Source organism: Gadus chalcogrammus, chromosome 6 (assembly GCF_026213295.1).
Source record: "Gadus chalcogrammus isolate NIFS_2021 chromosome 6, NIFS_Gcha_1.0, whole genome shotgun sequence".
Taxonomy (NCBI): Eukaryota; Metazoa; Chordata; class Actinopteri; order Gadiformes; family Gadidae; genus Gadus; species Gadus chalcogrammus.
Genome location: NC_079417.1, coordinates 6687595 through 6706395, shown reverse-complemented (window position 1 = coordinate 6706395; position 18801 = coordinate 6687595). Strand labels below are relative to the sequence as shown.

General features: G+C 43.7%; 1 protein-coding gene across 4 annotated transcripts in view; it reads right to left on the bottom strand.

Annotated features, from left to right (window-relative positions):
* Positions 1-18801, bottom strand: part of pdlim5a (PDZ and LIM domain 5a) — a 57281-nt gene that overhangs the window by 30927 nt on the left and 7553 nt on the right. For all 4 annotated transcript variants that reach the window (XM_056591837.1, XM_056591834.1, XM_056591835.1 and 1 more), the window contains exon 3: positions 10689-10840. In XM_056591837.1, coding sequence (XP_056447812.1) covers positions 10689-10840 — 152 coding nt within the window. The remainder of the gene's footprint in view (positions 1-10688; positions 10841-18801) is intronic.

Genomic DNA, 18801 nt, shown 5'->3' with positions numbered 1-18801 from the left:
ACAAAGTTCCAGATAGCATAATGAAGCAAACATGTTCAATCATACAACATTTGAAATCGTTGATTGCATTGTAGAATGTGTTATATCCTAGGCCTCCGTGGAATAATTGATTGGAAGACACGCCATTGTATTTAATGATGTTAACATGAAAGGAGGCCAGTGTATAAACAGGGTCATACCAACAGCTGAGCTCGATCAATGCACAAAAGGAGAGGATTTTTAGGAAATTGAGAAATTTCAAAGGATGTCTGATGTTTGAAAGCCATTGAAAAAGTGTACAACAAAGCCGTAAACTCGTCCCATGATTTCCCTTAAATCGAATTTTGATTTTATTAATGTGACCGAGCCATAAGCTAAACCTTATTGTTGTTGTTGTTCTCTTTCTTCTGACAAACTTTGGATAAAAGCCCCTGCTAAATGCCAAACATGAAAATAAAATGATAGATGGCATGTGTCATGATGTGAAGTGGTCAAAGACATGCATCACCTAAGCATCTATGTGCACAAATGCCACCGTGAACACTACTTTAAAAGCAATATTTTATAAATTGAACGTTCAATATTTAATGGACTTTGCAGGACCAAAAGAGAGCTGTACTTTCCTCAACGTTTCCACCCTTTTACCGTTCTCTTTGAACTTAAAACGTGGACATTCAAAAACACAGATTTACTGAGGCAAGATGGAGGTTTGACTGCACCAGGATCCCTGAGGGACCAGGGAGGGGCCGATGTGGGGCCAGACCGTCCCCAGAGCTGTCCTGCGGACCCTCTGTGCAGCAGCACAGGGCCATCTGGTTGCCTTAAGGTGAGCCAACACAGCCAGAGCAAGTTTATTTGAACTAGACCCACACAATGTGTTGCTGGTGTGTGTCTTGGGCCCCGGGATGAATGCAGATGAGACCCCGGGAATTTTTTTCTTCCGATACAATCCGTTTACACAGTATTACACAAGTGTATATGAATAGCATTGGTAGTGACTTTTAAAGTATGAGACCCTGGGCCGGGAAGGTCATCCTTCCCTCTAGGTGCACTTAACACAGGCAGGGGCCCCAGATGTTCTAGGAAGAGCTGTATGTGTTTTGATGGGGCCCCATGCTAAACTGGAGGAACACTAAGTGATTTAGAGGGGCCCCCCCAAGATTAATTACGCCGTTAGAAAATAAAAAGGTGAGGATTACGATGGCTTTTCTGAAGTCCCGTATGGCCTTATCCAATATACAGAAGGATACACTCGGGCCTTAAGGTAAAAGGAATGTGCAAATGACATGAGGAAGGGGGAGAGAGAAACTAAAGTAGGGGAAAAGAGGACATTTTTCTTTGTCTGTTTTTCTGGTTCTTGGTAAGCTCAAGAAAAAGACCACAAATATATTTTCAACGAAAAATATTGAACGAAGAAAAGGACAGCACAGGGTGATTTACAGCTGGACAGGGAGAGGTCGGCTGACAGTCAAAATGATCCACAGCTGAGCAAGGAAACCAGGGTTTTTATTTTTTAAACATATGGGACTTAGTTTGCTGAGCGGGTCGTATAAATCAATGCGCTTCCGAAGCAGAGGTGCAGGATTGGCTACCTGGGGTGTTTTTATTGGTCAACTGTGATTAAACTTTTGAAAGGGTTATTCTTTGTTTTTTCCCCTCCCCTCCATAAAATGTATGATCATGAAACAATGTGCAGGACCAAGGCCAGGTTCTCACTGTGTTCTCTTCAATGTTACTCTACAATGTTCTCTTCTCGTACATTTATACGTTTTTTGTAAATTTCTGTACAGGTCAGCAGTGTTAACGTCCAACCAGCGAGTGCCAAGTAGTGTAAAGTGTATTGATAGTTTATCAAAGTATGTAGTTAGTACATGAAGGGGCAAAAACAGAGAAAGAGAGAGAGACGTTTGGAGAAAAACGCTTCAAAGGTCAAGCTGGTTTGAGATTTTCTCACACTCTTCGCTTTGTCCCTGGTGGCAGCTGTGATTTACAGAGCAACTGACAGTGTGTGCGTTCAGTCATCAATCCCCCAGAGGCAGTGGACCACGGGTACTATAACAACACACAGGAAGCCCGGGTGAACACCCACACCCCAACACACACACACCCACAGTGACCATCTCTGAGTGGCAACAGTCAACCACAGCGGAAAAACAAACGCAAACCCACACACTTCAACTGTGTAAACAATCCGCCTTTGTGCGATAAAAGCGGCTATCCCACTAAAATGGAACAGCGAAACCTGTTCCTGCTTGGTCCACAAACAAGCAATGTCTCTCTTTCAGAGCTGCATGTGTACACACGGCGGTCAAATGTAACGTCTCACTGCTATCAATGTAGGTGTGTGGCCCGCCAAGCCCCAATGACCTCACCACCATGACATGGGCGCCTCAGACCGGATTCTGGGCCTACTGGCTTCGATGGACACTGGGCCTTCTGTTGTGAAGTGGAACTCGGCAAAATGCTGCCACAATGAGGTAGGTGTTTGAAATAATTGTTATTATTACTTGGTTATTTGACGCGTTAATACAAAGTGACTCATTGGAAGGAGCCAGGCCTTTTGCTCAAGGATGCCTAGAAGTATTTAGGGTTCGATCCCAGAAGCTTTTGAACCGGATTCAAACAGCTAAACCCCTAGAATATCCTGCCCCCTACATGAAGTGATATCAGGCAAACGATTGGTTGTTTGGAAGAGTTTTGATTAAGTTTGAATACCGACTTTTTGAAAACCAATTCAGAGGAAGAAACAAATGGTTGACCGAAATAAGGAAAACAATGTGTGAGTACAAACAATTTAGAATCATATCAGTGGGCTACATTGTTACAATGGCATGGCATGAAGGACTAACAATGTGTCAACCTTGTTCTGTGAACTGAACAATATCAAAGCGTGTTCAACTGTTTAGTGCCCGTGAAAAAAAAGGAACGATGAAAGGAGGCGTTTATGGAACAAGAGCTCATGAAAGAGGAATGCTACGTACGCCAATGGACACTGACATAGGACTCGACACAACCTGCTCTGAGTATTAGTGGGGACGGAATAAAACCCAGACTAAAATACATCCACAAAGCTGAATAGTCTGGCCTGAATTTTTCACAGTCAATTTCCTCCTAGACTAGAATAAACGCAAACTTTTCTTTTTTTATCCACACGGTTTGTGATAAATGGTGTGAGAGAAGAGAGAAAACAATGAGCGAAGACAAAAAAAGAAATCCGTATCACATTTCAAAACACACTGATTAAAATGTATTGCAGTGAGATTAGCCTCGCTATTGATGTACATTTAATTTGGAGCAAGTTTGCAGTTTGGATTGATCAAGTTTACGCTCAGGAGTACTAGATCCTTAAAGCAGTTTATAAAAAGGTTTTCAACACTTAGTTTCTCATTGACCTTAACCTACCCTCTTTTAAAAACTCCTGACAAATCCTTTGCGTCATCTAAACTATGCAGTCTGAAGCTGATTAGCACTTCTTAATTCCACCTATAAATATTTGTAAAATAGCATCAAAGCGTCAAGGCCGATGTGCAGAGCCGGCCAGTATTGGCCCAAAGAAACGGTTGGCTTCCCTAAGTAACCGCTAACGTTCTGCCATTAGTGTTTTCTTTTGCGGCAAACTTGCCAGAACCAGATTCAGAGAGACAGGTGTTTTCAAGTCTAGCTGCATTCTCATGGTATTGGAATATCATTGGTATATAACACAAGCTGAGCCAAATATTACTGCAGAGGGGTTTAGATGCTCTTTGCCAAATACCACAGACTAGTGAGGGACAAAAACAGGTGAGGGCAGTTCAGCACTCTTGGCTTTAGAACTTATCTGGCAACTATTACTGCAGAGTTGAGAAGTGACACTGGCTGATGCAGTGCAAGTCAGTGCGTGTGCGTGTGTGTGTGTGTGTGTGTGTGTGTGTGTGTGTGTGTGTGTGTGTGTGTGTGTGTGTGTGTGTGTGTGTGTGTGTGTGTGTGTGTGTGTGTGTGTATGTGTGTGTGTGTGTGTGTGTGTGTGTGTTTATGAGTGTGCACACAAGTGTGTGGGTTAGTGTCTGCGTGTCATTGTGTGTGTTTGTGTTTGCCTGCGTACGTGGCTGTTACTGTGTACACGTGTTCCCTCTACAATGCATATTCATGTGTGTATCCATCCCAGAGAAAACAATACACACATAGGTATGAATTTCGACAGGCATGGTTCATGTCTCACTTGCATCCGGCCATCTGCTTTTCAGCGGGCAGCGGATTCTGATGGATAGGATTGAAGTATAGCAGATTTACGTGAGTGAGTGAGTGAGTGAGTAAGTAAGTGACTGAGTGAGTGTGAAAGGGAGAGTGAGAGAGAGAGAGAGAGAGAGAGAGAGAGAGAGAGAGAGAGGAAGAGAGAGAGAGAGAGAGAGAGAGAGAGAGAGAGGAAGAGAGAGAGAGAGACAGAGAGAGAGAATGAGAGAGAGACGGAGAGAGAGAGAAAAGAGAGAGAGAGAAAAGAGACTGTGTGTGTGTGTGCGCTTATCAGAATGTGCTTGTGGGTGTGTGGTCACCACATGGCTCTGCATTCACATCTAAAGAAGCCCTTATATGCTATACACCCTGGTCCAGTCAAGGAAAGGGCATCCCTCCTCTCCCTGGAGGAACATAGTGATAAACAGCCTGATAACCTACACCCGGGTCTGGGTAAACTTCCCTCACACAGCCCTATCGCCTGACGACAACCACTGCTAACTGCATGGCTTTAAATAACACAAGCAGCTGCCTGAGCTATGGGATAGCTATGTGTGCGAGCGTGTGTGTGTGTAACACACGTGTACCTGTATACATGGATGAATATGGTTTAAATGTACATGTGTGTGTGTCTATGTGTATATGTATGTGTCTGTGTCTGTGTGTGTGTTGCTCAAGAGTGCATGAGAGTATTTGAATTTGTGTGTGTGGTTGTGTGTGTGTGTGTTTATGGGTTGGGGTTGTATGTGTGTGTGTGTGTGTGTGTGTGTGTGTGTGTGTGTGTGTGTGTGTGTGTGTGTGTGTGTGTGTGTGTGTGTGTGTGTGTGTGTGTGTGTGTGTGTGTGTGTGTGTGTGTGTGTGTGTGTGTGTGATGCTGAGGATGTTCCATTCCCCTTGTGTTGGCTCCTATCTCCACTATCGGCTCCACTTAGTCCTATCCAGTTACCCAACCCCAACACCCCCCCCCCCACCCCCCTCTGTGTCACCTCATGGTCCCGTCTCATCACAGCCATGAGGAACCAGTCAAAACCGCATTCCCCCCCCCCCCCTAAGAACAACTAAGACAAAAAACAGAACACAAAAAAAGCAGGTCTGAATCATAAGCAACAACAGCAACTTGTGAACAGCACACAGCGCTCTTGTCCTGTACCCATGTGGCCTCCAGAACCACGTTCAGGAAACATGACATGGTTTACGTTGGGTCCGAGCGGAGCTGTCGGAAAGCATTGTCTTAGGGGGTCCGGTCCCCCCCCCCTCCCCCCGGATGAAATCAGTTTGTTGAGGAAGCGATGGAGAACAGCGGAACTAATTAACCAAGTGCGGCACACAAAAGGCTTTTCATCGCCACCCCGCCCATTCGCATGATGGTGTTTGCTGCATCGTTAGTTCACTTCACACTTTTAGTCTGCGCTTTGCTGTAGGTATGAATGTACGCCTCTATACATGCGATCTATGGGCTTGGTTGTTGAAGTGTGTGTGAGTCAGTGTTCAAGGACGCCTGTGTGTCCGGCCACGTCAATCCCTCTGTTTGTTGGACAACCCAATAACACCCACAAAAAACATACCTGAACAAATATGAACACATGGACCCCGCACACATAGAGACACACACACACACACACACACACACACACACACACACACACACACACGCACACACACACACATTGTTAACAGTGAATGAGGTATTGAACAGGGTACTTATTGACCTGACTACAGGGAATAAAGCGTTTAGCTCAAACCTGGCAGTCCAAGTGATAACAAAGGCGGTTCTGTCGAGGTACAACGCGATTGGTCGAAATGTACGGCTTAATAGTTTACTTTTCACGGCAGACTTAGGAGAACCATTAATTAGAGTGCATGAGAGAGCTGCTGAAAGATGCTGATTGCAGCTGAGCCGCTGGGGCAGCTCCAACCCTCCAAGACAGTGAATGAAAAGCACACCATCGCCTTCAATCATGTAGAAGCGCTCTCTCGCTGTCTTCCCAAGTCCCAAGCTTGAAGAAGTGAAAAAAGATAATGGCATCAAGCCATTTTTCGTATTAATTCCCCGATCGTAAAAATGTCACCTAGGAGTTATGGCCTTGAAGGGCCGTGTTGTGTGGAAGTGGTGGAGAGAAAGCGACAGGAAGGAGAAACGGTTGGGCACGTTTTCTCTTAATTTCCCTTAACAATGAATAGTGTCTTTCCACAGTAAAACGGAATGGTTTCTAGGCATACATTTGCCTCACTCTGATAATGATGGCTATTCAACAGCATTTCTAGCTTCTCGAAAATGTACATTGACCTTTCTTTCCAATCTTTGTCTCACTGATTGTACTAGAGTCAACTGTTTTGTATGTCGCTCTCTAACTCTCTCTCTAAAATAACAAAATGTTATGTTTTTAATTAAAGCTGCATTGCGTCAAGTAGTCACGAAGCAGCATAATATTGAGTCTAGAGTACTTCCTTAAGGGAAAGGTCATTCATTGATGTAGCCAGAGTAAACACTAAGTGGCTTCACATGTATGAACTATGATGTTAGAGATGAACAGGGTTGACTCTCTAGAATACAGATAAAAGGTCCTTTTAGATGTTAGTGGAGTGTAAATTGATCTGTAAGCGATTTCTGTAAGAGTTATGCACCTACTCTTGTAAAGAGAGAAAGAACAGTTAAAAAAAAAGAAACAGTATGTCAAGGTCATGTCTTTGATTTGTACTTGGATACTAACCAAGGGATGATGGGCCAAGACAAATCATTATAAAGCAAAATAAATCATCCATTGAAGATGACAGCCAGCTGAGAACATCAACAAAGGTCAACAACGCTTTGTACATATTTTCGGATTCATTAAACGTAACCCTTATTCTCTCTATGATCTCCCTCTCTCTCTATGATCTCTCTCTCTCTCTCTCTCTCTCTCTCTCTCTCTCTCTCTCTCTCTCTCTCTCTCTCTCTCTCTCTCTCGCTGTCCCCCTCTCTCTCTCTCTCTCTCTCTCTCTCTCTCTCTCTCTCTCTCTCGCTGTCCCCCTCTCTCTCTCTCTCTCTCTCTCTCTCTCTCTCTCTCTCTCTCTCTCTCTCTGTCTCTCTCTCTCTCTCTCTCTCTCTCTCTCCTCTCGCTGTCCCCCTGCGTCCTCCCTCTCTCTCTCTCTATCCCTCCCTCTCTCTCTCTCTCTCTTCTCTCTCTCTCTCTCTCGCTCGTTCTGTCCCCCTCTCTCTCTCTCTCTCTCTCTCTCTCCTCTCTCTCTCTCTCTCTCTCTCTATGATCTCTCTCTCTCTCTCTCTCTCTCCTCTCTCTCTCTCTCTCTCTCTCTCCCTCTCCCTCTCCCTCTCTCTCTCTCTCTCTCTCTCTCTCTCTCTCTCTCTCTCTCTCTCTCTCTCTCTCGCTGTCCCCCTCTCTCATTGTCTTTCATTCGTCTCACATCCCCCTCACATCTGCTGCCCATCTCTTCTCCCCCATTCCTCCTCCCAAAATCATCCCCTTATTTGGAAGAGGAATAACAACCTGTCTGCCTGTTTAAAGACACACACACACCCACCCACCCACACACACACACACACACACACACACACACCACACACACACACACACACACACACACACACACACACACACACACACACACACACACACACACACACACACAAGAAATATAAAGAGAGTGAGGCAGAGAGAGAGAGAGAGAGAGAGAGAGAGAGAGAGAGAGAGAGAGAGAGAGAGAGAGAGAGAGAGAGAGGGAGAGAGATTGAAGAAAGACACGGATAGAGAGAGACAGATTGAGATAGAGAGAGAGGGAGAGAGAGAGGGAGAGAGAGAGAGAGAGAGAGAGAGAGACGATGAGAGAGAGAGAGAGAGAGAGAGAGATCGAGAGAGAGAGAGAGAGAGAGAGAGAGAGAAAGAGGAAGAGGAAGAGGGAGAGAGATTGAAGAAAGACACGGATAGAGAGAGACAGATTGAGATAGAGAGAGAGGGAGAGAGAGAGGGAGAGTGAAAGAGAGAGAGAGAATCCTCTTTTTTAATCTAGCAGAAACAGTGGAATTTATTTGTGTTTTCCATTACACATGCACAAAAATTAAGGACTAGATGTAGTACTAGCTAAGCTCCCTCTTGTTCTTCCTCGTGACTCTCTCTAGCTGGGTTTACCCTCTTCTGTCCCTTTCTCTCACCTCCGTCCCTCCCATACTCTTGGGGAGACGGGATGCTCTGGTGGCAGGGATTACTCTGTGGTGCACACAGTCATGCTACGAACCAGAAACCTGACTTCAGAAAAGCACCATCGCGGCACTCGGAGGCAATAATAGGATAATGACATGACTGGATAGAATAAGCCAAACCATGTGTTCTCAACCTCGAAGAGGACTAATGTAGTCCACAGAGCCCGCCGCAATGCAGAACAGACAATACCGTAACTGGTACAGCGAGAAAACAGACACAATGGGACATGACAGCTATGCTAATACATTAGCATATGGAAGCTCTTTCGGCGCAGGGATAAATACAAAAAGGGGCAATTGTTTGAAATGTATAACGCCTGGCATGCCTTACATGCCTGAGAGCCATGAGTGGATAAAAGAATATTCTTCATCAGTGAGGGGATCTGTATGGCATGACCTTTGAAGTGGTTCTGAAGGAGAATATGGGAAAGGGCACGTTTCAGAACAGACAGCGGTTTTGCCGAAGGTTGTCTGTGTTACTGCTGTGTGGAAACCATTAGTCATCTTTAAGTTTTTTTAACGGCAAATTTGGCTATTTCATCCATATGTTGAAGGCATAGTCGTCAGCAAACACATGGAAAAACAACCCATAACCTTATGTACATATATCATCTGTTGGCTTGACTTCAATGGGATTCACACACTAAAATAGAGCTGTCCATTTAGATATAAGTGGAAGTGGTTTTAATTGGTCCGTGGGAGAAGTCCTAGTTCAGCGGGAACCTAATTGAATCTATCAGAGCCTCAGTGGTGAAGGGCACTAGCTTGAGGTAAGCTGGGGGGAAATCTTTTCAAAGAATCGATGTGTAAAAGAAGAACAGGGTTTTCATCTAGAAGTAAAAGATGAATCTCCCTTCTGAGTCGGTTCATTTGAGACATGTGGTATGTATCAAATAATCATAAACAGTTATGGATGATTGAATGAATGCATGGATAGACAGATAGATTGATGATGGTTGGGGGATGAAGGGAAAGATACGACTGGGTGGGTGGTTTGTTAAAACAATCCATCTTATTATTCTTTACGGGTAGAGGAACTCTAGACATTCACTTAATTTGATACTAAACGGCCAATCTTATCTTCATGCCAGCACTGTCTCATTGGAGCTCCCTGTAGACCACATAATTAACTTGTAGACCTACGTCATAAAGGATTAATAAACTCTCTAGCCCTCTCTCTCTCTCTCTCTCTCTCTCTCTCTCTCTCTCTCTCTCTCTCTCTCTCTCTCTCTCTCTCTCTCTCTCTCTCTCTCTCTCTCACACTCTCTCTCTCTCTCTTACACATACATACGCACACACAAATACACACGCACGCACACAACGTGCCGTGCATGGTTGCTTAAATTATATGTGTGTGAGTGGTTGTTAAATAAAGAGAGGAAGAGAGTTATTCCAGTATTAACACACATTGTATTTCCTTCAGACAGAAAACAAACTGTATTAATCAATCACCACTTGGACAAAAATGACAGAATATGATTTTAGAGGTGGAAATAAAAAAAATAAAAAGACAATAAAGACAATACAGTGATTGATCACTAGAAATATGCATAGAAAAAGACTATATCAAAAGACAAAGAATCTTTGATCCTGTTTAGCGAATGGCCCAGGGCAAGAAGGGCTCAAACACGTTCAATGAAACGTACGACATGCAGAAATCACAGAGTAGCTGAGAGGCAGGCACACCCAAACACACACACACACACACACACACACACACACACACACACACACACACACACACACACACACACACACACACACACACACACACACACACACACACACACAGACAGACCAAACCCAACTTTTCTAATCTCAACACCAGAGCCCGATGCAATACTGACTTCCTCTACGCTCTACAGTTCGACGCCTCTGGGAGCTGCTTCAACATGCGTGTGATGCATTGTGGGACGCTATCTGCTTAATAAGAGATATCAGGCAGAGCTCATAGCCAAGCGCTGTGTAAGAGGTGTGGTGAACTCGCGCAACAACAGCGCACATCTGCCTCCATGTCTAGGGTGACTGGTGGTCACGTTGATAGTACTGCAGTGACAATGTTAGGAGTGGAGAAGTGGAGTCACGAGGAAGGACAAAGCCACGCACTAGATAACACGATACAATCTTTGGTCGTAAACTAGAGCGAGTGAGTTACTGAGCGAGAGAGGATATGTGTATATGTGTGTGACAGTATGTATATGAGAGAGTGAGTGTGAATCTTAATGTGTGTGCATGTGAGCTGGTGCGTGTGAGCGTGTGCGTGTGAGCGTGTGAGCGTGAGTGTGCGCTAGCCAGTGTGTCTTACTTCTGCAGGTTCAGCTGGAGGTTGCCGGAGCAGTTCTTGATCTTGTTCTGGGCCTCCAGGTGGTTCATGCCGTCGGTGGAGATGCCGTCGATGGACAGGACCAGGTCTCCCACAGCCATGCCTCCCTTGGATGCCTTGCCTCCGTCGTTGAGCTGGGGGAACACGTCATCACATACACACCAGGATGAACCCTCTCATAGGACAGTGCACATGACTTAGAAGCCAGGCATGATACATTACGGCTGCAGGCCTAATCGTTTTTTGGAGAAAACGCTGTGTCATATTCGTCTCATGTGGTTCGTTTCTGCAGAGATGGGCGTTCAAAAAAGTTGATCGGAATATTATTTACGTTTTGGTCAAAAACCCATCTCATAAGCTTCCTTTTCATTCTTTGACCCATCGGCTTCAGACCAGAAGGCTATAATGAAAGGATGTTCCCCGCACTACCACATGCTCAATGGTGGACGTGGCGTGGGGGACACATGTCCACCGCATATGAAGCGTTCTTCCTTCGGTCGTTCCCCACTTGCTTTCTTGTCTTGTATTATTTACAACCTGGTGGCCCCGCTAAGCTCACAGCTTATTAAAGAGGGCAGGAGAAGTTCAGAGCTTCTCCTGCCCTCGGCCTCGGGTTCAGAGGGTGAGTACAAAGGGTCCTGTAGCCCTAGTTATGAACATACTAAGCAGCAGCATTATGGAAACAAAGCCAGGGTCGAGGTCACTGGTAGAGTCTGTATGTAAAATGAATTATCGTTACTATCATTCATTCATTATTATCCAGAATATTAGTGAGCAAGTGGCTTAAATGGGGGAGGCATAGTATAGTGTGTTATGGTGACCCCAAACCCAAATATTCTGGGTTCTTTGAGTAAGATGCCTACCATACCGGCTCCTTAAAGTGAGGGTAGGCAATTTAGTATTTGAGGCATTTGTTGTCATATTTGTCGTCATCTTCTTTACATCCCAATCATCAATGACATTATTGGAAGGCCTACCTGTCTGTCTGTCTGTCTACCTACCAAGCTATGTGTGCACACTCTGCCCGTGCACTCATTACGTATGACCGGAGTCTTTCACAAGGCTGACTTATTGCTAAAGCTAGCGAGATAGCCACATGTTTTGGGGGAATGGCCTTGGAGGGAGGCCTGGAGGGAGGGGTAGGAGTTTTTCAGTTGGATGCTCTCAAAATCGGACTTCCTCTGGCTGGTTTCTCCAAATTGCCTAACCTAACTTTAACAAAATCTCAATTCACCTATAGAAATATGATCTGATAATGATAGACAACTTTAATAAAAAAGGAATTCTGAATATGAATATAGGGTGATTCCAGCGCTTCTATTTGTACACTGTTGTCTTTGAGTAGACAGATAAACACAGTGACAAGTTGAGAATTCAGAGTCAGCAAGAAAACATGAATTGGTTCCTTTGGTTATTGGTTGGACTTGGTAAAAAACACATGTTGTGGAGGTCATGGAGCCAACTGTTATTTCCCCACATGATATACAACAGTCCACATGTGCAGCGAATCAGCAGCTATTGTATAAATGGGCCAACGCACCAAACATCTTGACTGTGTCAGTATCCTTCTGGTTGACCTTTATTTGTTATTGCTGCCACGCAGAAGTTTAACTAGCCAACAGTTGTTCATAGTATGTGTAGCCACACACAACGTTACCACTGTTCCAAACTAAACAGAGTTAAACAATTAGAAGAGACAAGGGAAAGAGGATTAGATGGCATTTTCGAAACGTTAAATGATGCAGGAAGAATTGTGTATGGTGTGTGTATTCACATTACATTTAATATCCATCCAGGAAAATTCTCTTTAAGTCCAGACAGCACTTTGTTCACACGTACGCTTTCACACAGTTTCTTATGTCTTTGGTTTTGGACGGTGAGCATGATGACCACCTTGCAGCAGCTGTGGTTTGGGTTTATTGTTAACATCTAAACAGAAAGTGAACAGCAACATTTTCACTTGAGTTTACACTCAAATAAACTTTTAAAAAGATTCCGGACACAAAATAAATTGCCATCCAGCTGAAAAACCATTGTTGTTCACACTATTCTGTTGCTCCAATGTTTCAATCTGTGGTCAATGTTTAATTCAAACACATCTAATTATGTCTGATCCTATGGGCAATAAAGAGTCCATCCGGGATCCCTCAGAGATGCAGTATATATATGTTATCTTATGCATAGTGTAATACTGTATACTGTATCTCCTTGTATCAGATCTATGCTATGAAAAACTCTGAGCAGAGTTATGTCATAATTGTTACCAGGTGCGTAACTTCTTTCCATATGGTAAATATTATTCAGTTAGTGTGGAGCAAAGAGGGCCAAAACCTACAAAAACTAAAAGCCCTGCTCTTAGCCATGTGAATACATGGGTAATGAGCAGTGGAGGTAGATGCCTTTGAAAACCAGAGAATGCACACTGTTCCATGGCAACAATACAGGCAACCAGGTAGGCTAGAGTTTGAATCCCCTATAACAAAGTGTAAATATTTCTGTATATGGAGAATATGTACTGGTGTGGCCCCAGCTTGGAAAAACATCTCTCTATATGTTTTGGCAGACTGCAGAAAATGTTTCTACCATGTATTGAATCATTAGAGGGGGAGAAATTATATATTATATATTTCGAAGAATATATTGTCTGGTGAATTATTTGTTCAAATTCTCATCCCGACGGCAATCAATAAATCTAACCAGCCAATAATTTTAATAAGCTTGGTTGAAATGATTTGGATGGCCCTCCCTGTCTGACTACCTACCCGGCGACCCGCACACACTGCCCGAGCACTCAGTGCGCATGACCGGAGTGTTACACAAGGCTATTGCTAAAGCTAGCGAGCTATTCCTGTGTTCAGGGGGATTGGCTTTTTTCGGATACTCTGAATTGCCTACCTTTAACAGAATACGGAAAGCAAAAGTATAATTTATGGTCAATATAATACAATAGTACAATTTATTATTAATATAAGCACACAACCCTATCACATATCCCTTTGCCTGGCCTTAATCTTTGATCGCTGGCGGTCTAGTCCCTGGGTGGGTCTTAAATAGCATTAGTGGCTATCATATAAACCAGATTCAGCTCTATCAGATAGCTGTGGGAGCGAGGGACACGTATGGAAACGTGTGTGGGACGACACAATCACACACACACACACACACACACACACACACACACACACACACACACACACACACACACACACACACACACACACACACACTTTTTCCCATGAGGCAAAGGCACTGTTAGAACTTTGGTTCTCACTAAGGTCTGGTTACCCAGGATTTTATTTGCATAGGCCTAGTAGTTGCTATATCATAGTTCCTCAACTCCTTGAGAAAGGTTTGCTTCTACTGAACCATGGGAAATAATGATACCCAAGTGCTAAGAGTCAAGGCAAAAACAATGAAGAGAAGTAATTGGGGCGATGACTTGACGTTGTTATATAACAGGAAGCTTATCCGTCGAGCATAGTTCTGACCATTCTTGGTCACACAGTGTATCCACGTGTGTCCAGTGACTGGTGAGGTCATTTGTTACTTTAGACACCATGCAAAGATCACACGGTCCATGTTAATACAGAGAGCTAGAGAGAGAGAGACATTGAGGGGAGAGAGGGCTAGAGAAAGAGAAAGCTAGAGAGAGAGAGAGAGAGAGAGAGAGAGAGAGAGAGAGAGAGAGAGAGAGAGAGAGAGAGAGAGAGAGAGAGAGAGAGAGAGAGAGAGAGAGAGAGAGAGAGAAAGTGAGATGGATGGAGTTTTCAGCAAGAAAATAATCAATGACATATTGGTTACTTTGAAATTAGGTTTGATTTGTTTCTGAACATTTTGAAATGCTTCCAAACGTGTGTTGGTCATTATGAGAGATTATGAGAAAAAAGTTTGGTAGATAGAGAGAGTGAGAGCCTTAGGGTAGAGTTATTTGCACTGTGGACATAATTATATATAATTACCATATGCACTTAACGCAAACTGTAAAAAAACATGATCACACTTTGTGAAATTAAATGTGGTTCTTTCACAATCTTACTCAACACCATCACAAACATACCCTGCCTGCTAATGAGAGAAGCCCTAGCCTGGGATTAAGGTTAAGACCCTATGCTTCCAACCTTTTATAGTCGTAGCACTCCATCACACGCAACGTCAGCCCCGGCCGCCACAACCACCGATGGAAAGAAAACACAGCCACAGAGAGAGGGCAAAAGGGTGGTTGGACGAAAGTATTGAGAAAGAGGGGTCTCTTTCTCAAGAGAGTGAATGAGAGAGGGAGATGGAGGTCTTCAGCAAGAAAACATGAATTGGTTCCTTTGGTTTGATTTGTTTCTGACCATTTTGTTTCACTTCCAAGGGTGTGTTGTTCATTCTAGCTGGGCCCATTTCAAACCTTATGCTAACCACATAATGCCCCACACAAGCACACACACAATGCACACACACACACACACACACACACACACACACACACACACACACGCACACGCACACGCACACGCACACACACACACACACACACACACGCACACACACACAAACACACAGACTCTCTCCGTCTCTCCCCCCCGCTCTCTCTCTTTCACCTCCTTTTAGTGAAATACAAATGCTGTGGCTTTTGCTGTAGTTAAAGACAGAGTCTATATTTGTCCTTGTATCAACAGCAGTGTGCAGTTTGATTGTGTGAGTTTTGGAGCTACTGAAGTCTAACAAAATAGCCACAAAGCAACACAACATTAAGTCCTGCTTAAAGTCTGATGTAGACAAAGAGAGAGCTAGAGAGAGAGAGAGTGAACGAGGGAAAGAGAGAGAGACAACAACATACACTCAGACACACAGACAGTCTGGCTAGTACTAAACCAAAGCCAGTGATCTGTACTAAAAGTGACACAGAGACTCTCTCTCTCTCTCTCTCTCTCTCTCTCTCTCTCTCTCTCTCTCTCTCTCTCTCTCTCTCTCTCTCTCTCTCTCTCTCTCTCTCTCTCTCTCTCTCTCTCTCTCTCTCCAGCCCACACAGCTCCAACCTGCCTGTGGGGGGACATCCGTTAACACTTGGGGACTGTGAGTCCTCCGTTGAACCACCGTTACATGAACGCATCGTCTGGGAACCGGCCGTTTAATGAGGCAGCTGCTCCAACAACTGGTGGACTACTTTAGACTGATACTGTACTATATTTGTTATTCATTCAAAGCTGCTTTTTTTTTAAACAACCTATCAAGGTACAAATAAAGACAATATGCACTTGAGATGAATAGCAATTAGAAATAATATGGTCACCCGTTAGATCAGCAAATTCGCATTTTATGTATCAAACGACATTGAGAGAAATTTGTGGCCATATAGCATGATGATGAGGTGATAATGAACCGATGTGAAATGTAAATAGAGCATACAGCAGTCGATGCAAAGCAGTAGCAAAGAAAACTTCACAGTCTTTACAACAACTGGCCCTCGCCACCTCCCAACATACGATAAACGTGTCAACACACTGACTTGACCAAGAAAGAAAAGCCTACTTTCAACATACTACAGCTACAAAGAGGACCCACCCCGCCCCCCTCCAAAGTTCATGAAACAAGTTATTGTGTGGCCGGAAGACGACGTCAGCTCAACGGCGCCGAAAACAATGGTCGCTTTCTCAAGACGAGGGGACGACAGAGACGACGGGCAGATGTTTTGCGTCACGTTCTGAAGAGCCGGTGTCGACATCAGGAGATACAAACACTGCTATTGGATTCTTTCGGAACCATAACATTATTCACCAGAGCACACACTCTTCACATGCCAGCCGTCCCCGTTATTTGTTTCCTTTGGAGCTCTTTTGGAGGTTTTCGGGACCAGGAATATGGTTCTGCAGACATTCTTTTTGCAGATGGGTTCCAACTAAACAAGACAGAACTAATGGGTTTCAGCCCGCGAAACAATAACATTTTGTTAGGGTCCCCGGATAGGGATATATTCAAACGAAAAGAGCGAAACCTCGCTTCGAAAAAAACAGTGTGTGCCTTCATCACACATATGGCCAGTGACACTTCCCCAACGCACAATTTGATTCCATTTCTAGCTGGATTAAGAATGGTAAATCTAACATTCCGAAACGCCACTAAGCGCTCGGATCGTTAGCTTGAGGGAAACAGACGTGGGTAGAGAAGCCGAGGCAAAGGGAGGCCAAGGGAGTGATGGATGAAGGGGGGCATCAGAGTTCAAGGGTGAGAACTGAACGAACGAGGAGCGCCAGAGAGAGAGACAGGAAGAGAAAAGTCCTTGTATGGAACGGTCTGCAACACGTCATCAACTTTGAGTGGAAGCTTGCGTAAGGAAAGGGACACTTGGCCTATGGTTGATATCAAACTGGGGTCAGAGGCAAGCTTCAGCTGCAACGCGATATTGCAAGAGAAGAGAATGTTGATCTGATCCCAAAGATAGGAGAAATCGAATGCAGACAATGAGAAACGGAAGTTGAGCAAATGGCTCAGTATGTTGAAACTAACAAAACAACTTGCTAAGTAACTTAGTATTGAAGTAACTAGTTACAAGGTCAAACTACACCAATTATTAAATGCAACCAATGAGCAGAATGATTCAATAAATAAACAAACTCTTGCTATGGGGAACACAGTTGGGGGCGATAATATGCCAGCTAGAATCAATCAAGATAGGTTTACATTATGTAAGCCAAGCAATCAGATACTGAGTCTTAACCTGTCTGCTGAGATCAATCTCCGAAGAATATGAACCATTAAATTTTGTATGTTTACTGAGACCATCTTTTTGTGTTGACAACCAGGTTTCAGAGTAATACAAACAAATCTATGTGACATGGGAGACAGAAATTGGTAGACGGAATGTCAAATTAGGCTGGGAAATGGAAATAGGAATGGGATGGTTCCAAATGCCAGTATCAATCAATGTGATGTTATTATATATTTAATAATGCTAAACTTTGCTAGCGTTGCCAGAAATACTCTCAAACTGATCGAACAGTTTGTCGCACTCAACGACTTTATTCGAAATCTGTGTGTGTACGTGTACGCGTGCACGTGTGCGTGTGCACATGTGTGTGTGTGTGTGTGTGTGTTTGCACGTGCTTGTGTGAATGGGTCATTTTGGACACTTAAGTAATATATATTACCTTGTAATAATTATGGTACATTTGACCGAACATTAATACATTGTCATCTTATGTACGAGAAATCAACTGTGTTCCACAAATTCAAAACACCCGTTTTCAATTATTGCCTCAGGCTGATGCCAACCCATTTATCTTACAGCAATAAACAACCATCACCACTGCCTGAATAAATAGCCTCCCATGGACGGATAATCCAACCCCTTGGTCTGTGGCATTAACGTACGTTAATAGACTGTGCATTAGTTTATGTACAATGGCCATAGGCTAGACGTTGGGGTTGCATTACCCACAGTTCACTGCAGCAGAGCCAGTCAAAGCCAAACCCACACAAGACACATTATGGAACATAAGGCCTTGGGAAGCAGTGAGTTAATCTGGCCCAGTTACAACTGGCAGGCTCACTGGCGTCTTCTTCCAGCCAGCCTTTCCACTCCACCAACACCAGGGACAATACTGCCTGGTTTCGGCCTTATTGTGGTGATGTCATTACAAACCAAGCTTATGATTTCTGTTGTAAAAGCAAATTGCAATTATCGATGCTAAAGCTAAACAGAATTCATAGAATATTAATGCAATTAGCTTTGAGTAGTGAAAGCTAATTGCACTTTTCTATGCTATAACTGAACAGCATTTGTGGAACTATTAATGCATGTGTGACGTGTAAAGGACTTCAGTTTGAGGTACAATGATTCACAACCTTACATTCGGATGAAACGTTAATTGCTGGAATTTGCCTCGAATCTCACAGTACATGAAAGGATAATTGTGACATGAAAATAAATCATTTTTGCATGAATAATGATATTTAACAAAACTGATATGCTGTCCCCGACACAACAGTTCTGCCTAGTGTCTGTTTTCATTTACAATACCTTTACCGCAGTATGAGAAAAAACAGTCAAAACCAAACCACTGAGGGTAGGAATCAAATTAAACTTTAAAACAGCATTGATCAGTTCACA